A 25,267-nucleotide genomic window follows, 5' to 3' on the forward strand; every position below is an offset into this window, starting at 1 on the left:
TCGGTGATCAGGCCTACCACCGTTGTGTCATCGGCAAACTTAATTATGGTGTTGGGAGTCATGAGTGAACAGGGAGTACATCAGGGGACTGAGCACGCACCCCTGAGGGACCCCCGTGTTGAGGATCAGCGTGGCGGATGTGTTGTTGCCTACCCTTACCACCCGGGGGCCGTCAGGAAGTCCAGGATCCAGTTTGCAGAGGGAGGTGTTTAGTCCCAGGGTCCTTAGCTTAGTGATGAGCTTTGAGGGCACTATGGTGTTTAAAGCTGAGCTGTCGTCAATGTGAACAGCATTCTCACGTAGGTGTTCCTTTAGTCCAGGTGGGAAAGGGGCCGTGTGGATCTGTGGGCATGTATGTGAATTGGAGTGGGTCTAGGGTTTCTGGGATGATGGTGTAACTGTGATCTCGTTCATAAATAAAATGTCTAGTACCTTTCTACTGTAACATGAGTCATGATTTTATCTAGATATAATGGTCAAACAAACGTGTCCATCTTCTCTGTAGTCAGGGAAGAATGATTGGTATTTGTGGGCATCTGGGTTAAATGCGCAAACTACCTGCCTGCTTGGCTGTTGTTTGGCTGGTCCTCAGAACAGCTGATCTCACAGCAAACAAAGAGAAGGATTCCCATTGGAGGAACTAACATGTTCTCTCCCGGTCAATGATCTAGTGCTCAGAATCCATATTGAACAGCTTTCATAGTAATACACTGTCCAGGGAGTAATACACTGTCCAGGGAGTAATACACTGTCCCAATGAGTAATACACTGTCCCAATGAGTAATACACTGTCCAGGGAGTAATACACTGTCCCAATGAGTAATACACTGTCCAGGGAGTAATACACTGTCCCAATGAGTAATACACTGTCCAGGGAGTAATACACTGTCCCAATGAATAATACACTGTCCCAATGAGTAATACACTGTCCCAATGAGTAATACACTGTCCCAATGAGTAATACACTGCCCCAATGAGTAATACACTGTCCAGGGAGTAATACACTGTCCCAATGAGTAATACACTGTCCAGGGAGTAATACACTGTCCCAATGAGTAATACACTGTCCCAATGAGTAATACACTGTCCCAATGAGTAATACACTGTCCCAATGAGTAATACACTGTCCAGGGAGTAATACACTGTCCCAATGAGTAATACACTGTCCAGGGAGTAATACACTGTCCCAATGAGTAATACACTGTCCCAATGAGTAATACACTGTCCAGGGAGTAATACACTGTCCCAATGAGTAATACACTGTCCCAATGAGTAATACACTGTCCAGGGAGTAATACACTGTCCAGGAGTAATACACTGTCCAGGGAGTAATACACTGTCCCAATGAGTAATACACTGTCCCAATGAGTAATACACTGCCCAGGGAGTAATACACTGTCCAGGGAGTAATACACTGTCCCAATGAGTAATACACTGTCCCAATGAGTAATACACTGTCCAGGGAGTAATACACTGTCCAGGGAGTAATACACTGTCCCAATGAGTAATACACTGTCCAGGGAGTAATACACTGTCCCAATGAGTAATACACTGTCCCAATGAGTAATACACTGTCCCAATGAGTAATACACTGTCCAGGGAGTAATACACTGTCCAGGGAGTAATACACTGTCCCAATGAGTAATACACTGTCCAGGGAGTAATACACTGTCCCAATGAGTAATACACTGTCCCAATGAGAAATACACTGTCCCTATGAGAAATACACTGTCCCAATGAGAAATACACTGTCCCAATGAGAAATACACTGTCCCAATGAGTAATACACTGTCCCAATGAGAAATACACTGCCCCAATGAGTAATACACTGTCCCAATGTGTAATACACTGTCCCAATGAGTAATACACTGTCCAGGAGTAATACACTGTCCAGGGAGTAATACACTGTCCGGGGAGTAATACAATGTCCCAATTAGTAATACACTGTCCCAATGAGTAATACACTGTCCCAATGAGAAATACACTGTCCCAATGAGTAATACACTGTCCCAATGAGTAATACACTGTCCAGGGAGTAATACACTGTCCAGGAGTAATACACTGTCCAGGGAGTAATACACTGTCCAGGGAGTAATACACTGTCCAGGGAGTAATACACTGTCCCAATGAGTAATACACTGTCCCAATGAGTAATACACTGTCCAGGGAGTAATACACTGCCCAGGGAGTAATACACTGTCCAGGGAGTAATACACTGTCCCAATGAGTAATACACTGTCCGGGGAGTAATACACTGCCCAGGGAGTAATACACTGTCCGGGGAGTAATACACTGTCCCAATTAGTAATACACTGTCCCAATGAGTAATACACTGTCCCAATGAGTAATACACTGTCCAGGGAGTAATACACTGTCCCAATGAGTAATACACTGCCCAGGGAGTAATACACTGCCCAGGGAGTAATACACTGCCCAGGGAGTAATACACTGTCCCAATTAGTAATACACTGTCCCAATGAGTAATACACTGTCCGGGGAGTAATACACTGCCCAGGGAGTAATACACTGTCCGGGGAGTAATACACTGTCCCAATGAGTAATACACTGCCCAGGGAGTAATACACTGTCCCAATGAGTAATACACTGTCCCAATGAGTAATACACTGTCCAAGGAGTAATACACTGTCCAGGGAGTAATACACTGTCCCAATGAGTAATACATTGTCCCAATGAGTAATACACTGTCCCAATGAGTAATACACTGTTCAGGGAGTAATACACTGTCCAGGGAGTAATACACTGTCCAAGGAGTAATACACTGTCCCAATGAGTAATACACTGTCCCAATGAGTAATACACTGTCCAGGGAGTAATACACTGTCCAGGGAGTAATACACTGTCCAGGGAGTAATACACTGTCCCAATGAGTAATACACTGTCCGGGGAGTAATACACTGCCCAGGGAGTAATACACTGTCCGGGGAGTAATACACTGTCCCAATTAGTAATACACTGTCCCAATGAGTAATACACTGTCCAGGGAGTAATACACTGTCCCAATGAGTAATACACTGTCCAGGGAGTAATACACTGTCCAGGGAGTAATACACTGCCCAGGGAGTAATACACTGTCCCAATGAGTAATACACTGTCCCAATGAGTAATACACTGTCCGGGGAGTAATACACTGCCCAGGGAGTAATACACTGTCCGGGGAGTAATACACTGTCCCAATTAGTAATACACTGTCCCAATGAGTAATACACTGTCCCAATGAGTAATACACTGTCCCAATGAGTAATACACTGTCCAGGGAGTAATACACTGTCCAGGGAGTAATATACTGTCCCAATGAGTAATACACTGTCCCAATGAGTAATACACTGCCCATGGAGTAATACACTGTCCAGGGAGTAATACACTGCCCAGGAGTAATACACTGTCCCAATGAGTAATACACTGTCCCAATGAGTAATACACTGTGCAGGGAGTAATACACTGTCCAGGGAGTAATACACTGTCCAGGGAGTAATACACTGTCCCAATGAGTAATACACTGCCCAGGGAGTAATACACTGTCCCAATGAGTAATACATTGTCCCAATGAGTAATACACTGTCCAGGGAGTAATACACTGTCCCCAGGGAGTAATACACTGTCCCAATGAGTAATACACTGTCCCAATGAGTAATACACTGTCCCAACTGAGTAATACACTGTCCCAGGGAGTAATACACTGTCCAGGAGTAATACACTGTCCCCAGGGAGTAATACACTGTCCCAATGAGTAATACACTGTCCCAATGAGTAATACACTGTACACCAGGGAGTAATACACTGTCCAGGGAGTCCCAATGAGTAATACACTGTCCAGGGAGTAATACACTGTCCCAATGAGTAATACACTGTCCAGGGAGTAATACACTGTCCCAATGAATAATACACTGTCCCAATGAGTAATACACTGTCCCAATGAGTAATACACTGTCCCAATGAGTAATACACTGTCCCAATGAGTAATACACTCCCAATGAGTAATACACCAGGAGTAATACACTGTCCCAATGAGTAATACACTGTCCAGGGAGTAATACACTGTCCCAATGAGTAATACACTGTCCCAATGAGGAGTAATACACTGTCCCAATGAGTAATACACTGTCCCAATGAGTAATACACTGTCCAGGGAGTAATACACTGTCCCAATGAGTAATACACTGTCCAGGGAGTAATACACTGTCCCAATGAGTAATACACTGTCCCAATACACTGTCCCAATGAGTAATACACTGTCCAGGGAGTAATACACTGTCCCAATGAGTAATACACTGTCCCAATGAGTAATACACTGTCCATGGGAGTAATACACTGTCCAGGGAGTAATACACTGTCCAGGGAGTAATACACTGTCCCAATGAGTAATACACTGTCCCAATGAGTAATACACTGCCCAGGGAGTAATACACTGTCCAGGGAGTAATACACTGTCCCAGGGAGTAATACACTGTCCCAATGAGTAATACACTGTCCAGGGAGTAATACACTGTCCCAGGAGTAATACACTGTCCCAATGAGTAATACACTGTCCACTGGAGTCCAGGAGTAATACACTGTCCCAATGAGTAATACACTGTCCCAATGAGTAATACACTGTCCCAATGAGTAATACACTGTCCCAATGAGTAATACACTGTCCCAATGAGTAATACACTGTCCAGGGAGTAATACACTGTCCCAATGAGTAATACACTGTCCCAATGAGAAATACACTGTCCCTATGAAATACACTGTCCCAATGAGAAATACACTGTCCCAATGAGAAATACACTGTCCCAATGAGTAATACACTGTCCCAATGAGTAATACACTGTCCCAATGTAATACACTGTCCCAATGACTGTCCCAATGAAATACACTGTCCCAATGAGTAATACACTGTCCCAATGTGGAGTAATACACTGTCCCAATGAGTAATACACTGTCCAGGGGAGTAATACACTGTCCCAGGGAGTAATACACTGTCCCGGGGAGTAATACACTGTCCCAATAGTAATACACTGTCCCAATGAGTAATACACTGTCCCAATGAGAAATACACTGTCCCAATGAGTAATACACTGTCCCAATGAGTAATACACTGTCCAGGGAGTAATACACTGTCCCAGGGAGTAATACACTGTCCAGGGAGTAATACACTGCCCAGGGAGTAATACACTGCCCAGGGAGTAATACACTGTCCCAATGAGTAATACACTGTCCCAATGAGTAATACACTGTCCAGGGAGAAATACACTGTCCAGGGAGTAATACACTGTCCAGGGAGTAATACACTGTCCCAATGAGTAATACACTGTCCCAGGGAGTAATACACTGAGTAATACACTGTAATACACCCAGGGAGTAATACACTGTCCCAATGAGTAATACACTGTCCCAATGAGTAATACACTGTCCCAGGGAGTAATACACTGTCCAGGGAGTAATACACTGTCCAGGGAGTAATACACTGTCCCAATGAGTAATACACTGCCCAGGGAGTAATACACTGTCCCAATGAGTAATACATTGTCCCAATGAGTAATACACTGTTCATGGAGTAATACACTGTCCAGGGAGTAATACACTGTCCCAATGAGTAATACACTGTCCAGTGAGTAATACACTGTCCCAATGAGTAATACACTGTCCAGGGAGTAATACACTGTCCAGGGAGTAATACACTGTCCAGGAGTAATACACTGTCCCAATGAGTAATACACTGTCCCAATGAGTAATACACTGTCCAGGGAGTAATACACTGTCCCAATGAGTAATACACTGTCCAGGGAGTAATACACTGTCCCAATGAGTAATACACAATGTACACCAGGGAGTAATACACTGTCCCAATGAATAATACAGTGTCCCAATGAGTAATACACTGTCCCAATGAGTAATACACTGTCCCAATGAGTAATACACTGCCCCAATGGGTAATACACTGTCCAGGGGTAATACACTGTCCCAATGAGTAATACACTGTCCCAGGGAGTAATACACTGTCCCAATGAGTAATACACTGTCCCAATGAGTAATACACTGTCCCAAGTTAGTAATACACTGTCCCAATGAGTAATACACTGTCCAGGGAGTAATACACTGTCCCAATGAGTAATACACTGTCCAGGGAGTAATACACTGTCCAGGGAGTAATACACTGTCCCAATGAGTAATACACTGTCCCAATGAGTAATACACTGTCCCAATGAGTAATACACTGTCCAGGGAGTAATACACTGTCCAGGGAGTAATACACTGTCCAGGGAGTAATACACTGTCCCAATGAGTAATACACTGTCCCAATGAGTAATACACTGCCCAGGGAGTAATACACTGTCCAGGGAGTAATACACTGTCCCAATGAGTAATACACTGTCCCAATGAGTAATACACTGTCCAGGGAGTAATACACTGTCCAGGGAGTAATACACTGTCCCAATGAGTAATACACTGTCCAGGGAGTAATACACTGTCCCAATGAGTAATACACTGTCCCAATGAGTAATACACTGTCCCAATGAGTAATACACTGTCCCAATGAGTAATACACTGTCCGGGGAGTAATACACTGTCCCAATGAGTAATACACTGTCCAGGGAGTAATACACTGTCCCAATGAGTAATACACTGTCCAGGGAGTAATACACTGTCCCAATGAGTAATACACTGTCCCAATGAGTAATACACTGTCCCAATGAGTAATACATGAGTAATACACTGTCCCAATGAGTAATACACTGTCCCAATGAGTAATACACTGTCCCAATGAGTAATACACTGTCCCAATGAGTAATACACTGTCCAGGGAGTAATACACTGTCCAGGGAGTAATACACTGTCCCAATGAGTAATACACTGTCCAGGGAGTAATACACTGTCCCAATGAGTAATACACTGTCCCAATGAGTAATACACTGTCCCAATGAGTAATACACTGTCCCAATGAGTAATACACTGTCCGGGGAGTAATACACTGTCCCAATGAGTAATACACTGTCCAGGGAGTAATACACTGTCCCAATGAGTAATACACTGTCCAGGGAGTAAGTAATACACTGTCCCAATGAGTAATACACTGTCCCAATGAGAAATACACTGTCCCTATGAGAAATACACTGTCCCAATGAGAAATACACTGTCCCAATGAGTAATACACTGTCCCAATGAGAAATACACTGTCCCAATGAGTAATACACTGTCCCAATGAGTAATACACTGTCCCAATGAGTAATACACTGTCCAGGGAGTAATACACTGTCCAGGGTAATACACTGTAATACACTGTCCGGGGGAGTAATACACTGTCCCAATGAGTAATACACTGTCCCAATGAGTAATACACTGTCCCAATGAGAAATACACTGTCCCAATGTAATACACTGTCCCAATGAGTAATACACTGTCCAGGGAGTAATACACTGTAATACACTGTCCCAGGGAGTAATACACTGTCCCAGGGAGTAATACACTGTCCAGGGAGTAATACACTGTCCCAATGAGTAATACACTGTCCCAATGAGTAATACACTGTCCCAGGGAGTAATACACTGTCCAGGGAGTAATACACTGTCCCAGGGAGTAATACACTGTCCCACATGAGTAATACACTGTCCCAGGGAGTAATACACTGCCCAGGGAGTAATACACTGTCCCAATGAGTAATACACTGTCCCAGGGAGTAATACACTGTCCCAGGGAGTAATACACTGTCCCAATGAGTAATACACTGTCCATGAGTAATACACTGGGAGTAATACACTGTCCCAGGGAGTAATACACTGTCCCAATGAGTAATACACTGTCCAGGGAGTAATACACTGTCCCAATGAGTAATACACTGTCCCAATGAGTAATACACTGTCCCAATGAGTAATACACTGTCCCAATGAGTAATACACTGTCCGGGGAGTAATACACTGTCCCAATGAGTAATACACTGTCCAGGGAGTAATACACTGTCCCAATGAGTAATACACTGTCCAGGGAGTAAGTAATACACTGTCCCAATGAGTAATACACTGTCCCAATGAGAAATACACTGTCCCTATGAGAAATACACTGTCCCAATGAGAAATACACTGTCCCAATGAGAAATACACTGTCCCAATGAGTAATACACTGTCCCAATGAGAAATACACTGTCCCAATGAGTAATACACTGTCCCAATGAGTAATACACTGTCCCAATGAGTAATACACTGTCCAGGGAGTAATACACTGTCCAGGGAGTAATACACTGCCCAGGGAGTAATACACTGTCCCAATGAGTAATACACTGTCCCAATGAGTAATACACTGTCCCAATGAGTAATACACTGTCCAGGGAGTAATACACTGTCCCAATGAGTAATACACTGCCCAGGGAGTAATACACTGTCCAGGGAGTAATACACTGTCCAGGGAGTAATACACTGTCCAGGGAGTAATACACTGCCCAGGGAGTAATACACTGTCCCAATTAGTAATACACTGTCCCAATGAGTAATACACTGTCCGGGGAGTAATACACTGCCCAGGGAGTAATACACTGTCCGGGGAGTAATACACTGTCCCAATTAGTAATACACTGTCCCGGGAGTAATACACTGTCCAGGGAGTAATACACTGTCCAGGGAGTAATACACTGTCCCAATGAGTAATACACTGTCCCAATGAGTAATACACTGTCCCAATGAGTAATACACTGTCCAGGGAGTAATACACTGTCCCAATGAGTAATACACTGTCCCAATGAGTAATACACTGTCCCAATGAGTAATACACTGTCCAGGGAGTAATACACTGTCCAGGGAGTAATACACTGTCCCAATGAGTAATACACTGTCCCAATGAGTAATACACTGTCCAGGGAGTAATACATTGTCCCAAGGGAGTAATACACTGTCCCAATGAGTAATACACTGTCCCAATGAGTAATACACTGTCCCAATGAGTAATACACTGTCCAGGGAGTAATACACTGTCCAGGGAGTAATACACTGTCCAGGGAGTAATACACTGTCCCAATGAGTAATACACTGTCCCAATGAGTAATACACTGTCCAGGGAGTAATACACTGTCCCAATGAGTAATACACTGTCCAGGGAGTAATACACTGTCCCAATGAGTAATACACTGTCCAGGGAGTAATACACTGTCCAGGGAGTAATACACTGTCCCAATGAGTAATAAATACACTGTGCTTCGGCCTCTAAACTGCTCTTTGTGGTCGAGGCCGGGTAATCTGTTAAGCACTTCGTAACAACTGCTGATGTAAAAAGGGCTTTATATAAAATACATTCCAATAATTGAATTAAGGTTTTGGCATTTCAGGTGCAGCCTTGTGAATCTGTAAGTGTGAGAGCGGAGGGCTTGGTGAGAGATAAGGGAGAGAGATGACTCGGGTAGCGGAGTACACTATGCAAATGGACGTTACACACGTCTTGAGTATTGTATCACATTTAACAAACCAAACATTGACATAGAGTTAAAGAAGAACCAAACCGGTCCGTCCATCAACACCGGTATATATGGTTTACCGGTGTACCACCCAGCCCTAGTGTGTGTGTGTGTGTGTGTGTGTGTGTGTGTGTGTGTGTGTGTGTGTGTGTGTGTGTGTGTGTGTGTGTGTGTGTGTGTGTGTGTGTGTGAAACTAAGGATGAATGGTATTGGGCTGAATGTACAGAACACTGACAAAACATGACCAATAAGAATTAAGGTTTTGGCATTTCAGGTGCAGCCTTGTGAATCTGTAAGTATGAGAGCGGAGGGCTTGGTGAGAGATAAGGGAGAGAGATGACCAAAACATGACCAATAAGAATTGCCGTACCGTTCTTGAGAATCTTTATGGCTACACTGATGCTGTTCTTCCACTTGCCCCGGTGGACATCAGCAAAGTACCCGGTGCCCAGCTGCTCTCCCAGGGTGAACTCTTCCTTGGGGAGCTCCCACTCATCCACTGTGGAGTGAGACAGGTCCTGGGGCACTGGCTCTTTCTGGGGAGGAGAGAATGTGTTAAATGTGTCTCACTAACACGCACACGATACACACACACACACAGCTGTGTCATTGCCTAACCACGGAGTGGCCTGTTCAGCCACAGAGTACACTTCCTCCTTTTTCCTTGGTAGAAAGAGAGAAACTGAGAGAGAGGGAAACAGAGAGAGAGGGAAACAGAGAGAGAGGGAAACAGAGAGAGACAGAGAAAGAGAGAGAAACAGAGGTAGAAAGAGAGAAAAAGAGAGGGAAACAGAGAGAGCGGTATAAAGAGAGAAACAGAGAGAGAGAGGTAAACAGAGAGAGAGGTAAACAGAGAGAGAGGTAGAAAGAGAGAGAGAGCGAGAGAGAGGTCAACAGAGAGAGAGGTAAACAGAGAGAGAGGTAAACAGAGAGAGAGGTAAACAGAGAGAGAGGTAGAAAGAGAGAGAGAGAGGTCAACAGAGAGAGAGGTAAACAGAGAGAGAGGTAGAAAGAGAGAAACAGAGAGAGAGGGAAACAGAGAGAGAGGTAGAAAGAGAGAAACAGAGAGAAAGGTAAACAGAGAGAGGTAAACAGAGAGAGAGGTAAACAGAGAGAGAGGTAGAAAGAGAGAGAGAGGTCAACAGAGAGAGAGGTCAACAGAGAGAGAGGTAAACAGAGAGAGAGGTAAACAGAGAGAGAGGGAAACAGAGAGAGAGAGAGGTCAACAGAGAGAGAGGGAAACAGAGAGAGAGGTAAACAGAGAGAGAGGTAAACAGAGAGAGAGGTAAACAGAGAGAGAGGGAAACAGAGAGAGAGGGAAACTGAGAGAGGTAGAAAGAGAGAAACAGAGAGAGAGGTAGAAAGAGAGAGAGAGAGAGGTCAACAGAGAGAGAGGGAAACACAGAGAGAGGGAAACTGAGAGAGAGGTAGAAAGAGAGAAACAGAGAGAGAGGGAAACAGAGAGAGAGGTAGAAAGAGAGAAAGAGAGAGAGAGAGGTAAACAGAGCGGTATAAAGAGAGAAACAGAGAGAGAGGTAAACAGAGAGAGAGGTATACAGAGAGAGAGGTAGAAAGAGAGAAACAGAGAGAGAGAGAGATAAACAGAGAGAGAGGTAAACAGAGAGAGAGGTAGAAAGAGAGAGAGAGAGGTCAACAGAGAGAGAGGTAGAAAGAGAGAGAGAGGTAGAAAGAGAGAAACTGAGAGAGAGAGGGAAACAGAGAGAGAGGTAGAAAGAGAGAGAGGGAAACAGAGAGAGAGGGAAACAGAGAGAGAGGTAGAGGTAAGAGAGAAACAGAGAGGGAAACAGAGAGAGGTAAAGGTAAACAGAGAGAGAGAGGAGAAACAGAGAGAGAGAGGAGAGAGAGGTAAACAGAGAGAGGTAAACAGAGAGGTAGAAAAGAGAGAGAGAGGTCAACAGAGAGAGAGGTAGAAAGAGAGAGAGAGAGGTCAACAGAGAGAGAGGTAAACAGAGAGAGGTAGAAAGAGAGAGGTAGAAAGAGAGAGAGGTAAACAGAGAGGTAGAAAGAGAGAGAGAGAGGTCAACAGAGAGGTAGAAAGAGAGAGAGAGAGGTCAACAGAGAGAGAGGTAGAAAGAGAGAGAGAGAGAGGTCAACAGAGAGAGGTAAACAGAGAGAGGTCAACAGAGAGGTAGAAAGAGAGAGGTAGAAAGAGAGAGAGGTAAACAGAGAGAGAGGTAGAAAGAGAGAAACAGAGAGAGAGAGTTAAACAGAGAGAGAGGTAAACAGAGAGAGAGGTAAACAGAGAGGTAGAAAGAGAGAGAGAGAGGTCAACAGAGAGAGAGGTAGAAAGAGAGAGAGAGAGGTCAACAGAGAGAGAGGTAGAAAGAGAGAGAGAGGTAGAAAGAGAGAGAGAGAGAGGTCAACAGAGAGAGAGGTAAACAGAGAGAGGTAGAAAGAGAGAGGTAGAAAGAGAGAGAGGTAAACAGAGAGGTAGAAAGAGAGAGAGAGAGGTCAACAGAGAGGTAGAAAGAGAGAGAGGTAAACAGAGAGGTAGAAAGAGAGAGAGGTAAACAGAGAGGTAGAAAGAGAGAGAGGTAAACAGAGAGGTAGAAAGAGAGAGAGGTAAAGAGAGAGGTAGAAAGAGAGAGAGGTAAACAGAGATGTAGAAAGAGAGAGAGGTAAAGAGAGAGGTAGAAAGAGAGAGAGAGAGGTCAACAGAGAGAGAGGTAGAAAGAGAGAGAGAGGTAGAAAGAGAGAGAGAGAGGTCAACAGAGAGAGAGGTAAAGAGAGAGGTAGAAAGAGAGAGAGAGAGAGAGAGGTCAACAGAGAGAGAGAGAGGTAGAGAGAGAGAGAGAGGTAGAAAGAGAGAGAGAGAGGTCAACAGAGAGAGAGGTAGAAAGAGAGAGAGGTAAAGAGAGAGGTAGAAAGAGAGAGAGAGAGAGGTCAACAGAGAGAGAGGTAGAAAGAGAGAGAGAGGTAGAAAGAGAGAGAGAGAGGTCAACAGAGAGAGAGGTAGAAAGAGAGAGAGGTAAAGAGAGAGGTAGAAAGAGAGAGAGGTAAACAGAGAGGTAGAAAAAGAGAGAGGTAAACAGAGAGGTAGAAAGAGAGGAAAATACAAAAAAAAACCACTAAAAATACTTGAATCGGTCATAGAGCCCATTGCCCTTTATGGTTGTGAGGTCTGGGGTCCGCTCACCAACCAAGACTTCACAAAATGGGACAAACACCAAATTGAGACTGCATGCAGAATTCTGCAAAAATATCCTCTGTGTACAACGTAGAACACCAAATAATGCATGCAGAGTAGAATTAGGCCGATACCCACTAATTATCAATATCCAGAAAAGAGACGTTAAATTCTACAACCACCTAAAAGGAAGCGATTCCCAAACCTTCCTCATCAAAGCCATCACCTACAGAGAGATGAACCTGGAGAAGAGTCCCCTAAGCAAGCTGGTCCTGGGGCTCTGTTCACAAACACAAACACACCTCACAGAGCCCCAGGACAGCAGCACAATTAGACCAACCAACCAAATCATGAGAAAACAAAAATATATTTACTTGACACATTGGAAATAATGAACAAAAAAACAGCGCAAACTAGAATGCTATTTGGCCCTAAACAGTGGCAGAATACCTGACCACTGTGACTGACTCAAACTTAAGGAAAGCTTTGACTATGTACATACTTAGTGAGCATAGCCTTGCTATTGAGAAAGGCCGCCGTAGGCAGACATGGCTCTCAAGAGAAGACAGGCTATGTGCTCACTGCCCACAAAATGAGGTGGAAACTGAGCTGCACTTCCTAACTTCCTGCCCAATGTATGACCATATTAGAGATACATATTTCCCTCAGATTACACAGATCCACAAAGAATTCGAAAACAAATCCAATTTTGATGAACTCCCATATCTACTGGGTGAAATTCCACAGTGTGCCATCACAGCAGCAAGATTTGTGACCTGTTGCCACAAGAAAAGGGCAACCAGTGAAGAACAAACTCCATTGTAAATACAACCCATATTTATTCTTATTTATTTTCCCTTGTGTACTTTAACCATTTGTACATTGTTACAACACTGTATATATATATATATATATATATATATATATATAATATGACATTTGTAATGTCTTTATTGTTTTGAAACTTCTGTATGTGTAATGTTTACTGTTAATTTTTAGTGTTTATTTCACTTTTGTATATTATCTACCTCACTTGCTTTGGCAATGTTAACATATGTTTCCCATGCCAATAAAGCCCCTTGATTTGAATTGAAGAGACAGTGAGACAGACAGAGAGAGAGACACAGTGAGACAGACAGAGAGAGAGACACAGTGAGACAGACAGAGAGAGACACAGTGAGACAGAGAGAGAGAGAGAGAGACACAGTGAGACAGACAGAGAGAGAGACACAGTGAGACAGAGAGAGAGAGAGACACACAGTGAGACAGAGAGAGAGAGAGAGAGAGAGACACAGTGAGAGAGAGAGAGAGAGAGAGAGAGAGAGAGAGAGAGAGAGAGAGAGACAGTGAGACAGAGAGAGAGAGAGAGAGAGAGAGACACAGTGAGACAGAGAGAGAGAGAGAGAGAGAGAGAGAGAGAGAGAGAGAGAGAGAGAGAGACACAGTGAGACAGAGAGAGAGAGAGAGAGAGAGAGACACAGTGAGACAGAGAGAGAGAGAGAGACAGTGAGACAAGAGAGAGAGAGAGAGAGAGAGAGACACAGTGAGACACAGAGAGAGAGAGAGAGAGACACAGTGAGACAGAGAGAGAGAGAGAGAGAGAGAGACACAGTGAGACAGAGAGAGAGAGAGAGAGAGAGAGAGAGAGAGAGAGAGAGAGAGAGAGAGAGAGAGAGAGAGAGAGAGAGAGAGAGAGAGAGAGAGAGAGAGAGAGAGACAATATGTATATTCAGGCAAACCGCAAAAGAAGCACAACTGAAATTGAAAGACCACAGATGACAAATGGTTTGATGCAGATTGTAAAATTATAAGGAACAAAATGTAGAACACTATACAACCAAAAGCACAGAGACCCAAATAATGGTGAATTACGCCTTCCTTACTGTGAGACTTTAAAACTCTATAAACGTAAAACACTCAGAACCAAAAAAGCACAGTACAACAGCAAGCGGCTGACACTAATTGAGGAGACAAATGGACAACCCATTTTAAAACACTCTATATCATTGTTTAAATTGACACAAACGCAGAACAACGCCAATTTCATGTGAAGTTGAATGGATTAGAAATAGCTATAAAGGACAATCAACATCCACTGGACTCCCCAGTTACTGACCAGGAGCTCTGTAAGAAACTAAACTATTACTGACCAGGAGCTCTATAATAAACTAAACTATTACTGACCAGGAGCTCTATAATAAACTAAACTATTACTGACCAGGAGCTCTATAAGAAACTAAACTATTACTGACCAGGAGCTCTATAAGAAACTAAACTATTACTGACCAGGAGCTCTATAAGAAACTAAACTATTACTGACCAGGAGCTCTATAATAAACTAAACTATTACTGACCAGGAGCTCTATAGGAAACTAAACTATTACTGACCAGGAGCTCTATAAGAAACTAAACTATTACTGACCAGGAGCTCTATAAGAAACTAAACTATTACTGACCAGGAGCTCTATAATAAACTAAACTATTACTGACCAGGAGCTCTATAAGAAACTAAACTATTACTGACCAGGAGCTCTATAAGAAACTAAACTATTACTGACCAGGAGCTCTATAAGAAACTAAACTATTACTGACCAGGAGCTCTATAAGAAACTAAACTATTACTGACCAGGAGCTCTATAAGAAACTAAACTATTACTGACCAGGAGCTCTATAAGAAACTAAACTATTACTGACCAGGAGCTCTATAATAAACTAAACTATTACTGACCAGGAGCTCTATAAGAAACTAAACTATTACTGACCAGGAGCTCTATAAGAAACTAAACTATTACTGACCAGGAGCTCTATAAGAAACTAAACTATTACTGACCAGGAGCTCTATAAGAAACTAAACTATTACTGACCAGGAGCTCTATAAGAAACTAAACTATTACTGACCAGGAGCTCTATAAGAAACTAAACTATTACTGACCAGGAGCTCTATAAGAAACTAAACTATTACTGACCAGGAGCTCTATAAGAAACTAAACTATTACTGACCAGGAGCTCTATAAGAAACTAAACTATTACTGACCAGGAGCTCTATAAGAAACTAAACTATTACTGACCAGGAGCTCTATAAGAAACTAAACTATTACTGACCAGGAGCTCTATAATAAACTAAACTATTACTGACCAGGAGCTCTATAAGAAACTAAACTATTACTGACCAGGAGCTCTATAAGAAACTAAACTATTACTGACCAGGAGCTCTATAAGAAACTAAACTATTACTGACCAGGAGCTCTATAAGAAACTAAACTATTACTGACCAGGAGCTCTATAAGAAACTAAACTATTACTGACCAGGAGCTCTATAAGAAACTAAACTATTACTGACCAGGAGCTCTATAAGAAACTAAACTATGACCAGGAGCTCTATAAGAAACTAAACTATTACTGACCAGGAGCTCTATAAGAAACTAAACTATTACTGACCAGGAGCTCTATAAGAAACTAAACTATTACTGACCAGGAGCTCTATAAGAAACTAAACTATTACTGACCAGGAGCTCTATAAGAAACTAAACTATTACTGACCAGGAGCTCTATAAGAAACTAAACTATTACTGACCAGGAGCTCTATAAGAAACTAAACTATTACTGACCAGGAGCTCTATAAGAAACTAAACTATTACTGACCAGGAGCTCTATAAGAAACTAAACTATTACTGACCAGGAGCTCTATAATAAACTAAACTATTACTGACCAGGAGCTCTATAAGAAACTAAACTATTACTGACCAGGAGCTCTATAAGAAACTAAACTATTACTGACCAGGAGCTCTATAAGAAACTAAACTATTACTGACCAGGAGCTCTATAAGAAACTAAACTATTACTGACCAGGAGCTCTATAAGAAACTAAACTATTACTGACCAGGAGCTCTATAGAAACTAAACTATTACTGACCAGAACTAAACTATTACTGACCAGGAGCTCTATAATAAACTAAACTATTACTGACCAGGAGCTCTATAAGAAACTAAACTATTACTGACCAGGAGCTCTATAAGAAACTAAACTATTACTGACCAGGAGCTCTATAAGAAACTAAACTATTACTGACCAGGAGCTCAATAAGAAACTTCAGGCTCTCAAATTTAAAAAAGCATGCGAACCTGATGGCATCCTAAATGAGATGCTCAAACTCACTGGGTGCAGCATCTCAATTGGCTATATTAAAACTGTTTAATTTGATCCTGAGTGTAGGTTATTTCCCTGACATCTGGAACCAAGCACTTATATAACCCCAATCTTTAAGAACGGAGACAAAATTGACCCTAACAATTACAGAGGCATTTGTGTGAACAGTAACCCGGGGAAGGTTTTCTGTAGTATTATAAACGTGAGAGTTCTAAACTTCCTTAATAAGCACAATGTCTTGAGTAAAAGGCTAATTGGATTTATACCAAAACATCGCACAAGCGATCATATTTACACCTTACACACCCTCCCTGATAGATAAACATGTCCACCAAAATAATACCAAAATATACACTTGCTTTATCGACATCCAAAAAGCATTTGATTCTATTTGGCATACAGGACTGTTCTACAAAGTTATTGAAAGTGGGGGTAAAACATATGTCATAATTAAATCAATGTATACTGGAAATACGTGCAGCATTAAAATTGGCAAGAAAATAACAGAATTCCTTAACCAGGGGCAGGGCCTTCGCCAGGGTTGCAATCTGAGTCCTGCGCTCTTCAATATTTACATTAACGAATTGACCCCTATTCCAGAACAATCCTCAGCCCCTGGTGTTAGTCTCCACAATTCAGAGTTTAAATGTCTGCTCTTCGCAGATGACCTATGCTTGCTGTCACCCACAGCACATGGCCTACAGCAGAGCCTGCACCTGCTAGAGCAGTAATGCCAGACCTGGGCCCTGGCAGTAAAACCCAAAGATACTAAAATACTGGTTTTCCAGAGAAGATCCAGATCTCAGGGAATTAGACCAAAGTTCTCAATTGGTACAAAATATATAGAGTACTGCACACACTACAATTACTGAGGTTTAAATATATAGAGTAGTGTACATACTACAATTACTGAGGTTTAAATATATAGAGTACTGCACACACTACAATTACTGAGGTTTAAATATATAGAGTACTGCACACTACAATTACTGAGGTTTAAATACTACAATTACTGAGGTACTGTACACACTACAATTACTGAGGTTTAAATATATAGAGTACTGTACACACTACAATTACTGAGGTTTAAATATATAGAGTACTATACACACTACAATTACTGAGGTTTAAATATATAGAGTACTGTACACACTACAATTACTGAGGTTTAAATATATAGAGTACTGTACACACTACAATTACTGAGGTTTAAATATATAGAGTACTGTACACACTACAATTACTGAGGTTTAAATATATAGAGTACTATACACACTACAATTACTGAGGTTTAAATATATAGAGTACTGTACACACTACAATTACTGAGGTTTAAAAATAACCTCAACTGGACACCTTAATGAGGCAGTGAATGAACTGAGAGAGAAAGCAGGGCATTCTACGCCAATAACAACAAATTAATATTGAAATACCGATTTAAATTTGGCTAAAACTAATTGAATATGTCATTGAACCAATTGCACTTTATGGCAGTGAGGTGTGGGGTCCACTTTATGGCAGTGAGGTGTGGGGTCCACTTCATGGCAGCGAGGTGTGAGGTCCACTTTATGGCAGTGAGGTGTGGGGTCCACTTTATGGCAGCGAGGTGTGAGGTCCACTTTATGGCAGTGAGGTGTGGGGTCCACTTTATGGCAGCGAGGTGTGAGGTCCACTTTATGGCAGTGAGGTGTGGGGTCCACTTTATGGCAGCGAGGTGTGAGGTCCACTTTATGGCAGTGAGGTGTGGGGTCCACTTTATGGCAGCGAGGTGTGGGGTCCACTTTATGGCAGCGAGGTGTGGAGTCCACTTTATGGCAGCGAGGTGTGGAGTCCACTTTATGGCAGCGAGGTGTGAGGTCCACTTTATGGCAGTGAGGTGTGGGGTCCACTTTATGGCAGCGAGGTGTGGGGTCCACTTTATGGCAGTGAGGTGTGGGGTCCACTTTATGGCAGTGAGGTGTGGGGTCCACTTTATGGCAGCGAGGTGTGAGGTCCACTTTATGGCAGTGAGGTGTGGGGTCCACTTTATGGCAGCGAGGTGTGGGGTCCACTTTATGGCAGCGAGGTGTGGAGTCCACTTTATGGCAGCGAGGTGTGGGGTCCACTTTATGGCAGCGAGGTGTGGGGTCCACTTTATGGCAGCGAGGTGTGGGGTCCACTTTATGGCAGTGAGGTGTGGGGTCCACTTTATGGCAGCGAGGTGTGGGGTCCACTTTATGGCAGTGAGGTGTGAGGTCCACTTTATGGCAGCGAGGTGTGAGGTCCACTTTATGGGCGAGGTGTGAGGTCCACTTTATGGCAGTGAGGTGTGAGGTCCACTTTATGGCAGCGAGGTGTGAGGTCCACTTTATGGCAGCGAGGTGTGGGGTCCACTTTATGGCAGCGAGGTGTGAGGTCCACTTTATGGCAGCGAGGTGTGGGGTCCACTTTATGGCAGTGAGGTGTGGGGTCCACTTTATGGCAGTGAGGTGTGGGGTCCACTTAATGGCAGCGAGGTGTGGGGTCCACTTTATGGCAGCGAGGTGTTGGGTCCACTTGCAAAACAAGATTTCATCAAATGGGACAGACCCCATTGAAACCCTGCATGCAGAGTTCTGTAAGATTCTCCTACATGTCCAGAGGAAAACTACAAACAATGCATGCAGGGCAGAATTAGGCCAATATCCACTAATAATGAAAACTCAAAAAAGACCAATTCAGTTTTGGAAACGTATAAAATACAGTGACCCCAATATCAATACCATGCCCTGAAATGCCAAGAGCTGAGCAAAGAATAGAGTCCCCTCATCCAGCTGGTCCTGGGGCTGAGTTCACTAACCTGTACTACTAACACACTGAAGCCTCAGTCCCCTCATCCAGCTGGTCCTGGGGCTGAGTTCACTAACCTGTACTACTAACACACTGAAGCCTCAGTCCCCTCATCCAGCTGGTCCTGGGGCTGAGTTCACTAACCTGTACTACTAACACACTGAAGCCCCAGTCCCCTCATCCAGCTGGTCCTGGGGCTGAGTTCACTAACCTGTACTACTAACACACTGAAGCCCCAGTCCCCTCATCCAGCTGGTCCTGGGGCTGAGTTCACTAACCTGTACTACTAACACACTGAAGCCTCAGTCCCCTCATCCAGCTGGTCCTGGGGCTGAGTTCACTAACCTGTACTACTAACACACTGAAGCCTCAGTCCCCTCATCCAGCTGGTCCTGGGGCTGAGTTCACTAACCTGTACTACTAACACACTGAAGCCTCAGTCCCCTCATCCAGCTGGTCCTGAGGCTGAGTTAACTAACCTGTTCTACTAACACACTGAAGCCTCAGTCCCCTCATCCAGCTGGTCCTGAGTTCACTAACCTGTTCTACTAACACACTGAAGCCTCAGTCCCCTCATCCAGCTGGTCCTGGGGCTGAGTTCACTAACCTGTTCTACTAACACACTGAAGCCTCAGTCCCCTCATCCAGCTGGTCCTGGGGCTGAGTTCACAAACATGTTCTACTAACACACTGAAGCCTCAGTCCCCTCATCCAGCTGATCCTGGGGCTGAGTTCACTAACCTGTTCTACTAACACACTGAAGCCTCAGTCCCCTCATCCAGCTGGTCCTGAGTTCACTAACCTGTTCTACTAACACACTGAAGCCTCAGTCCCCTCATCCAGCTGGTCCTGGGGCTGAGTTCACAAACCTGTTCTACTAACACACTGAAGCCTCAGTCCCCTCATCCAGCTGGTCCTGAGGCTGAGTTAACTAACCTGTAGTACTAACACACTGAAGCCTCAGTCCCCTCATCCAGCTGGTCCTGGGGCTGAGTTCACAAACCTGTTCTACTAACACACTGAAGCCTCAGTCCCCTCATCCAGCTGGTCCTGAGGCTGAGTTAACTAACCTGTTCTACTAACACACTGAAGCCTCAGTCCCCTCATCCAGCTGGTCCTGGGGCTGAGTTCACTAACCTGTTCTACTAACACACTGAAGCCTCAGTCCCCTCATCCAGCTGGTCCCGTGGCTGAGTTCACAAACCTGTTCTACTAACACACTGAAGCCTCAGTCCCCTCATCCAGCTGGTCCTGGGGCTGAGTTCACAAACATGTTCTACTAACACACTGAAGCCTCAGTCCCCTCATCCAGCTGATCCTGGGGCTGAGTTCACTAACCTGTTCTACTAACACACTGAAGCCTCAGTCCCCTCATCCAGCTGGTCCTGAGTTCACTAACCTGTTCTACTAACACACTGAAGCCTCAGTCCCCTCATCCAGCTGGTCCTGGGGCTGAGTTACACAAACCTGTTCTACTAACACACTGAAGCCTCAGTCCCCTCATCCAGCTGGTCCTGAGGCTGAGTTCACAAACCTGTAGTACTAACACACTGAAGCCTCAGTCCCCTCATCCAGCTGGTCCTGGGGCTGAGTTCACAAACCTGTTCTACTAACACACTGAAGCCTCAGTCCCCTCATCCAGCTGGTCCTGAGGCTGAGTTAACTAACCTGTTCTACTAACACACTGAAGCCTCAGTCCCCTCATCCAGCTGGTCCTGGGGCTGAGTTCACAAACCTGTTCTACTAACACACTGAAGCCTCAGTCCCCTCATCCAGCTGGTCCTGTGGCTGAGTTCACAAACCTGTTCTACTAACACACTGAAGCCTCAGTCCCCTCATCCAGCTGGTCCTGGGGCTGAGTTCACTAACCTGTTCTACTAACACACTGAAGCCTCAGTCCCCTCATCCAGCTGGTCCTGGGGCTGAGTTCACTAACCTGTTCTACTAACACACTGAAGCCTCAGTCCCCTCATCCAGCTGGTCCTGGGGCTGAGTTCACTAACCTGTTCTACTAACACACTGAAGCCTCAGTCCCCTCATCCAGCTGGTCCTGGGGCTAAGTTCACTAACCTGTTCTACTAACACACTGAAGCCTCAGTCCCCTCATCCAGCTGGTCCTGGGGCTGAGTTCACTAACCTGTTCTACTAACACACTGAAGCCTCAGTCCCCTCATCCAGCTGGTCCTGAGTTCACTAACCTGTTCTACTAACACACTGAAGCCTCAGGACCAGAACATCCAATCAATCAGGATAAACCAAATTACAACACAGTCAAAACAAAACTTCATTGCTTATTGGGAAACACAAACACAAAGCAAAATGCAGTGTTATCTGGCCCTAAATGGACAGTACACTGTGGTTAACTATTTGACCATTGTTACCATCAAAACCTTAGAAAAACTTTGACAAAGTACAGGCTCAGTGAGCACAGCCATGTCATTGAGAAGGGTAGACACAGGAAAACCTGGCTTCCTGTAGAGGAAAGGCTGTGCAACCACCGCCCCACAGCAGAACCTGAGACGGAGCTGCATTTCCTGACAAAATGTCAAAAATATAAAACAATTAGAGAGTGTCATTTCCCCAAATTTGAAACCCTGATTCAAGGTTTCAAAGACCTCTCTGATGAGGATAGGCTACCTATCCTATCCTGTTGGGGGAGGAAGCAGAGAGCTGTGGGTTGGCAGCGCACTACATTGCTGCCTGCCATAGGTTGAGGGACAGTGTCTGACAAACCAATCAACCTGCACATGTCCTCTACTGTATGCTTATTGTTATTGTTCAATGTATGGTTATTTTGACCCTTGGTTATTGTTGACAATTTAGATTCTTATAATTGTAATATTGTAAATATCCAAAGTAAGCTTTGGTTACATCATGCCAATAAAGCAAATTTTAGCGAGTTGGGGGAGAGAGAGAGACAGAGAGTAGGGGGAGAGAGAGACAGAGAGAAGGAGGAGAGAGAGAGTGAGAGAGGGAGAGAGTAGGGGAAGAGAGAGAGAGGGGGAGAGAGAGAGTGAGAGAGGGAGAGAGTAGGGGGAGAGAGAGAGGGGGAGAGAGAGAGTGAGAGAGGGAGAGAGGGCATGCTGTCCGGTCCTCTGGCAGTCGCTATGGGGGTGCCACAGGGTTCAATTCTCGGGCCGACTCTTTTCTCTGTATATATCAATGATGTTGCTCTTGCTGCGGGCGATTCCCTGATCCACCTCTACGCAGACAACACCATTCTATATACTTTCGGCCCGTCATTGGACACTGTGCTATCTAACCTCCAAACGAGCTTCAATGCCATACAACACTCCTTCCGTGGCCTCCAACTGCTCTTAAACGCTAGTAAAACCAAATGCATGCTTTTCAACCGATCGCTGCCTGCACCCACATGCCCGACTAGCATCACCACACTGGATGGTTCCGACCTTGAATATGTGGACACCTATAAGTACCTAGGTGTCTGGCTAGACTGCAAACTCTCCTTCCAGACCCATATCAAACATCTCCAATCGAAAATCAAATCAAGAGTCGGCTTTCTATTCCGCAACAAAGCCTCCTTCACTCACGCTGCCAAGCTTACCCTAGTAAAACTGACTGTCCTACCGATCCTCGACTTCGGCGATGTCATCTACAAAATTGCTTCCAACACTCTACTCAGCAAACTGGATGCAGTTTATCACAGTGCCATCCGTTTTGTCACTAAAGCACCTTAAACTACCCACCACTGTGACTTGTATGCTCTAGTCGGCTGGCCCTCGCTACATATTCGTCGCCAGACCCACTGGCTCCAGGTCATCTACAAGGCCATGCTAGGTAATGCTCCGCCTTATCTCAGTTCACTGGTCACGATGGCAACACCCATCCGTAGCACGCGCTCCAGCAGGTGTATCTCACTGATCATCCCTAAAGCCAACACCTCATTCGGCCGCCTTTCGTTCCAGTACTCTGCTGCCTGTGACTGGAACAAATTGCAAAAATCACTGAAGTTGGAGACTTATCTCCCTCACCAACTTCAAACATCAGCTATCTGAGCAGCTAACCGATCGCTGCAGCTGTACATAATCTATTGGTAAATAGCCCACCCATTTTCACCTACCTCATCCCCACAGTTTTTATTTATTTACTTTTCTGCTCTTCTGCACACCAATATCTCTACCTGTACATGATCATTTATCACTCCAGTGTTAATCTGCAATATTGTAATTATTTGCCTACCTCCTCATGCCTTTTGCACACATTGTATATAGACTCCCCTTTTTTTTCTACTGTGTTATTGACTTGTTAATTGTTTACTCCATGTGTAACTCTGTGTTGTCTGTTCACACTGCTATGCTTTATCTTGGCCAGGTCGCAGTTGCAAATGAGAACTTGTTCTCAACTAGCCTACCTGGTTAAATAAAGGTGAAATAAAAAATAAATAAAATAAATTTACCCTGGTACAGGCCTCCCCCAGGCGGGACACAGATCCCAGTGTGTGTGTGGTGTAATACTCCACCAGGTCTATCAGGGTGTTGAAGGGATGGGTCTGTTCCAGCCAGTACTGACCATCCTGCTCACAGATCTTGAAGTGCTTGGCTTGGTTGCCGACTTTGACTGTGAACACACACACAAACACACACACACACACACACACACACACACACAGACTCACTGGGTAAAGCAGTCCAGGATCACAGTTAGAATGTGGTTCAAGGGGGAAATGGGAGTGGTTCAAGGGGGAAATGGGAGTGGTTCAAGGGGGAAATGGGAGTGGTTCAAGGGGGAAATGGGAGTGGTTCAAGGGGGAAATGGGAGTGGTTCAAGTGGGAAATGGGAGTGGTTCAAGGGGGAAATGGGAGTGGTTCAAGGGGGAAATGGGAGTGGTTCAAGGGGGAAATGGGAGTGGTTCAAGGGGGAAATGGGAGTGGTTCAATTGGGAAATGGGAGTGGTTCAAGGGGGAAATGGGAGTGGTTCAAGGGGGAAATGGGAGTGGTTCAATGGGGAAATGGGAGTGGTTCAACGGGGAAATGGGAGTGGTTCAATGGGGAAATGGGAGTGGTTCAACGGGGAAATGGGAGTGGTTCAATGGGGAAATGGGAGTGGTTCAACGGGGAAATGGGAGTGGTTCAATGGGGAAATGGGAGTGGTTCAACGGGGAAATGGGAGTGGTTCAACGGGGAAATGGGAGTGGTTCAATGGGGAAATGGGAGTGGTTCAACGGGGAAATGGGAGTGGTTCAATGGGGAAATGGGAGTGGTTCAATGGGGAAATGGGAGTGGTTCAACGGGGAAATGGGAGTGGTTCAAGGGGGAAACAAGACAAGTTCAGAGGATTGCGTGCCCGCAGTTACACGGGTAAAGACAGCTCTAGGAATATGGTAATTACCCTAGCAACAGATCATTAAAACCCTGATTGGTTGAGCTAAGTTTTTAACCATAGGGCTGGATCAAAAGCCTGGACCTCTCGGGTTGTATGTATGGGCATTGGGCACATTCACACCCTACACTTCCTTGCTTCTCTCTGTTTTGACACCAACACCCACCTGAGAGGACGTAGCCCACCTGGCCTTTCTCACTGACACGGATAAGGAAGGCACCCTCTCCATTCTCTGGAGAAAGAATTTGGCTCAGGGCTTCAAACCGGTTCATCTTCCCAAAGTACCATCTGGTAAGAGATAAGGAGAGATAGAGAGAGAGACCCAGAGAGCAACAGAGATAGAGAGGAACAGAGGGAGGGAGACAGAGAGAGAGACAGAATAA

At 44.5% G+C, this 25,267-nt stretch overlaps 1 protein-coding gene and 3 long non-coding RNA genes across 6 annotated transcripts in view; 2 read left to right on the plus strand and 2 right to left on the minus strand.

The window, feature by feature from the left end:
- The window catches only part of LOC118381636 (protein-tyrosine kinase 6-like), a 38,994-nt gene that overhangs the window by 12,023 nt on the left and 1,704 nt on the right, over nt 1-25,267 (minus strand). Inside the window, exons 2-4 of the mRNA XM_052484570.1 lie at nt 25,051-25,172; nt 23,961-24,121; nt 9,811-9,976 (exon numbers count right to left, since the gene is read on the minus strand). Coding sequence (XP_052340530.1) covers nt 9,811-9,976; nt 23,961-24,121; nt 25,051-25,172 — 449 coding nt within the window. The remainder of the gene's footprint in view (nt 1-9,810; nt 9,977-23,960; nt 24,122-25,050; nt 25,173-25,267) is intronic.
- LOC127913127 (uncharacterized) lies at nt 9,983-13,891 on the plus strand. Of its 3 annotated transcripts, XR_008084816.1 has the most exons (5): nt 9,983-10,543; nt 11,054-11,215; nt 11,604-11,763; nt 11,820-12,145; nt 12,258-13,891. It is a non-coding gene; the product is annotated as an uncharacterized LOC127913127 (long non-coding RNA). The 3 variants fall into 3 exon arrangements; XR_008084814.1 differs by having other exon boundaries at nt 9,983-11,215; XR_008084815.1 differs by having other exon boundaries at nt 9,983-11,167.
- Nucleotides 16,527-19,155, plus strand: LOC127913129 (uncharacterized). Its single transcript, XR_008084818.1, has 4 exons — nt 16,527-17,729; nt 17,820-18,476; nt 18,693-18,989; nt 19,042-19,155. It is a non-coding gene; the product is annotated as an uncharacterized LOC127913129 (long non-coding RNA).
- Nucleotides 19,218-23,950, minus strand: LOC127913128 (uncharacterized). The gene is made up of 4 exons (XR_008084817.1): nt 21,614-23,950; nt 21,346-21,546; nt 19,755-20,747; nt 19,218-19,620 (listed from the first exon to the last, which is right to left on the minus strand). It is a non-coding gene; the product is annotated as an uncharacterized LOC127913128 (long non-coding RNA).

The sequence above is a fragment of the Oncorhynchus keta genome, chromosome 28 (assembly GCF_023373465.1).
Source record: "Oncorhynchus keta strain PuntledgeMale-10-30-2019 chromosome 28, Oket_V2, whole genome shotgun sequence".
In the NCBI taxonomy this organism is placed as follows: Eukaryota; Metazoa; Chordata; class Actinopteri; order Salmoniformes; family Salmonidae; genus Oncorhynchus; species Oncorhynchus keta.